Below are 1,513 nucleotides of genomic sequence, written 5' to 3' on the forward strand. Positions count from 1 at the left end.
CTATTCTACTCCTATCCTATATCAAGCTCATAAGACTGGAGATACATGTGAAACCTACTTGCAGGAGAACTGTATGTACCCTAGAATTATTTCCTACTTCCTCGCCTTGAAATAGAAGTTCGTTATGTCAATAATAAATTAATAATAAATATTTTAATAGGCGTCTCTTTTGAGTGCAGGGAACATCTGTACCCAAGTCCGTCGTTTTGTTTCCCCGATTCCGATGAAGAAATCCATACAAGAATGAAAGACGGAAGAAAGAATCTTCTTCACAAGGCCAATTCAATACTCGAAGCCCAATCACCATACATATATATATTACAATCCGGGCTCTACTTTAAGAAGCACAGTGAAACTGTTGTGGTGTTCAAGTTTGAGAAGAAGAGCAATGGAAGGAAAGCATAATTATACGTTGAAGTTAGTCTGGTTTATGGTGGGCGTGCTTGGTGCTGCGGTGATAATAAGCGGCGGAGTAAATGCGGCGATATCGTGCTCAACGGTGACGTCGGATTTGAGTGGATGTCTGTCGTATGTCACCGGCGGCTCTTCACAGCCGTCAGACAGCTGCTGTGGGGGCGTCCGCAATCTCAACAGCGCCGCCGCAACTCCAGCTGATCGACGAAGCGCATGCAGCTGCATTAAAACCATTGCAGGCGAGGTCCCAGGTTTCAGATGGGATAGGGCCGGCCAATTACCTGGACAGTGCGGGGTTAATATTGGTTTTCCCATCACATCTAAATTTAACTGCTCCACGTAATACCCTTTTTTCATTATCTCTTCCCATTTATTTTCATGGCTGCCTTCGCTTCATCATCACTTACTCTTTGCCCATTTGTTTTCATGAACAGGATTAATTGATTCGTCTGGGTGGCTGCTGCAACCGTACTTCTTCATCTACCTTTAGTATTTATGTAGTGTGTGATTAGGAATGTGGGTATAGTGTTTGTAGTGTAAGATAACATAGATCTGTGTCTCTTCTGCTGTTTGTGAATTACAAGTCTATGATACGGCGGCCAGCTCTAGAACCCAAAGTTCTTGCTATAGCGTTGTGGCAAAGCTTGCTTGTGTTTATGTGTTTATCATAAGAATAAAGAAAAGTGTTACATTTCTGAAACAATGGCCACATAAAATGATTTAGACCAAATAGCTCTCTATTCAATATAAAAGTACTCTCTAATTATTTTTCATATGATTTGTTCCATTAGAATTAGTTTAAAATTTTTATATTAATTTATAATTGATAAAGTCATGCTTTATTTGTTTCATGAGGGTTAATGAAAATGATTAAAAAAGATTTTTAGTCTATATTCAAATATTATAAATTTTAAATTAGATTCATAGACACAAGCAATTTAGACTGTTTTTACACTCATGAGCATGAATAAGATTATTAATGAACAAAAAATTTGGTGCTTGAAATAAACTTATGGAGATGAATGGTGTTAGGATCAAGAATGGATAAGATTTTTTTCCAACTTAATGTAAAATTAATCATTTTACACACTAATTAACA

The 1,513-nt window shown here is 37.5% G+C and overlaps 1 protein-coding gene across 1 annotated transcript; it reads left to right on the plus strand.

Moving 5' to 3' along the window:
* The first annotated feature begins 209 nt into the window (after window positions 1-209).
* On the plus strand, window positions 210-1,080 carry LOC131072531 (non-specific lipid-transfer protein A-like). Its single transcript, XM_058008703.2, has 2 exons — window positions 210-753; window positions 849-1,080. The coding sequence occupies exons 1-2, from the start codon at window positions 389-391 to the stop codon at window positions 856-858; spliced, it is 375 nt and encodes a 124-aa protein (XP_057864686.2). The 5' UTR covers window positions 210-388; the 3' UTR covers window positions 859-1,080.
* Window positions 1,081-1,513: the final 433 nt, after the last annotated feature.

The sequence above is a fragment of the Cryptomeria japonica genome, chromosome 10 (assembly GCF_030272615.1).
Source record: "Cryptomeria japonica chromosome 10, Sugi_1.0, whole genome shotgun sequence".
Lineage (NCBI taxonomy): Eukaryota > Viridiplantae > Streptophyta > Pinopsida > Cupressales > Cupressaceae > Cryptomeria > Cryptomeria japonica.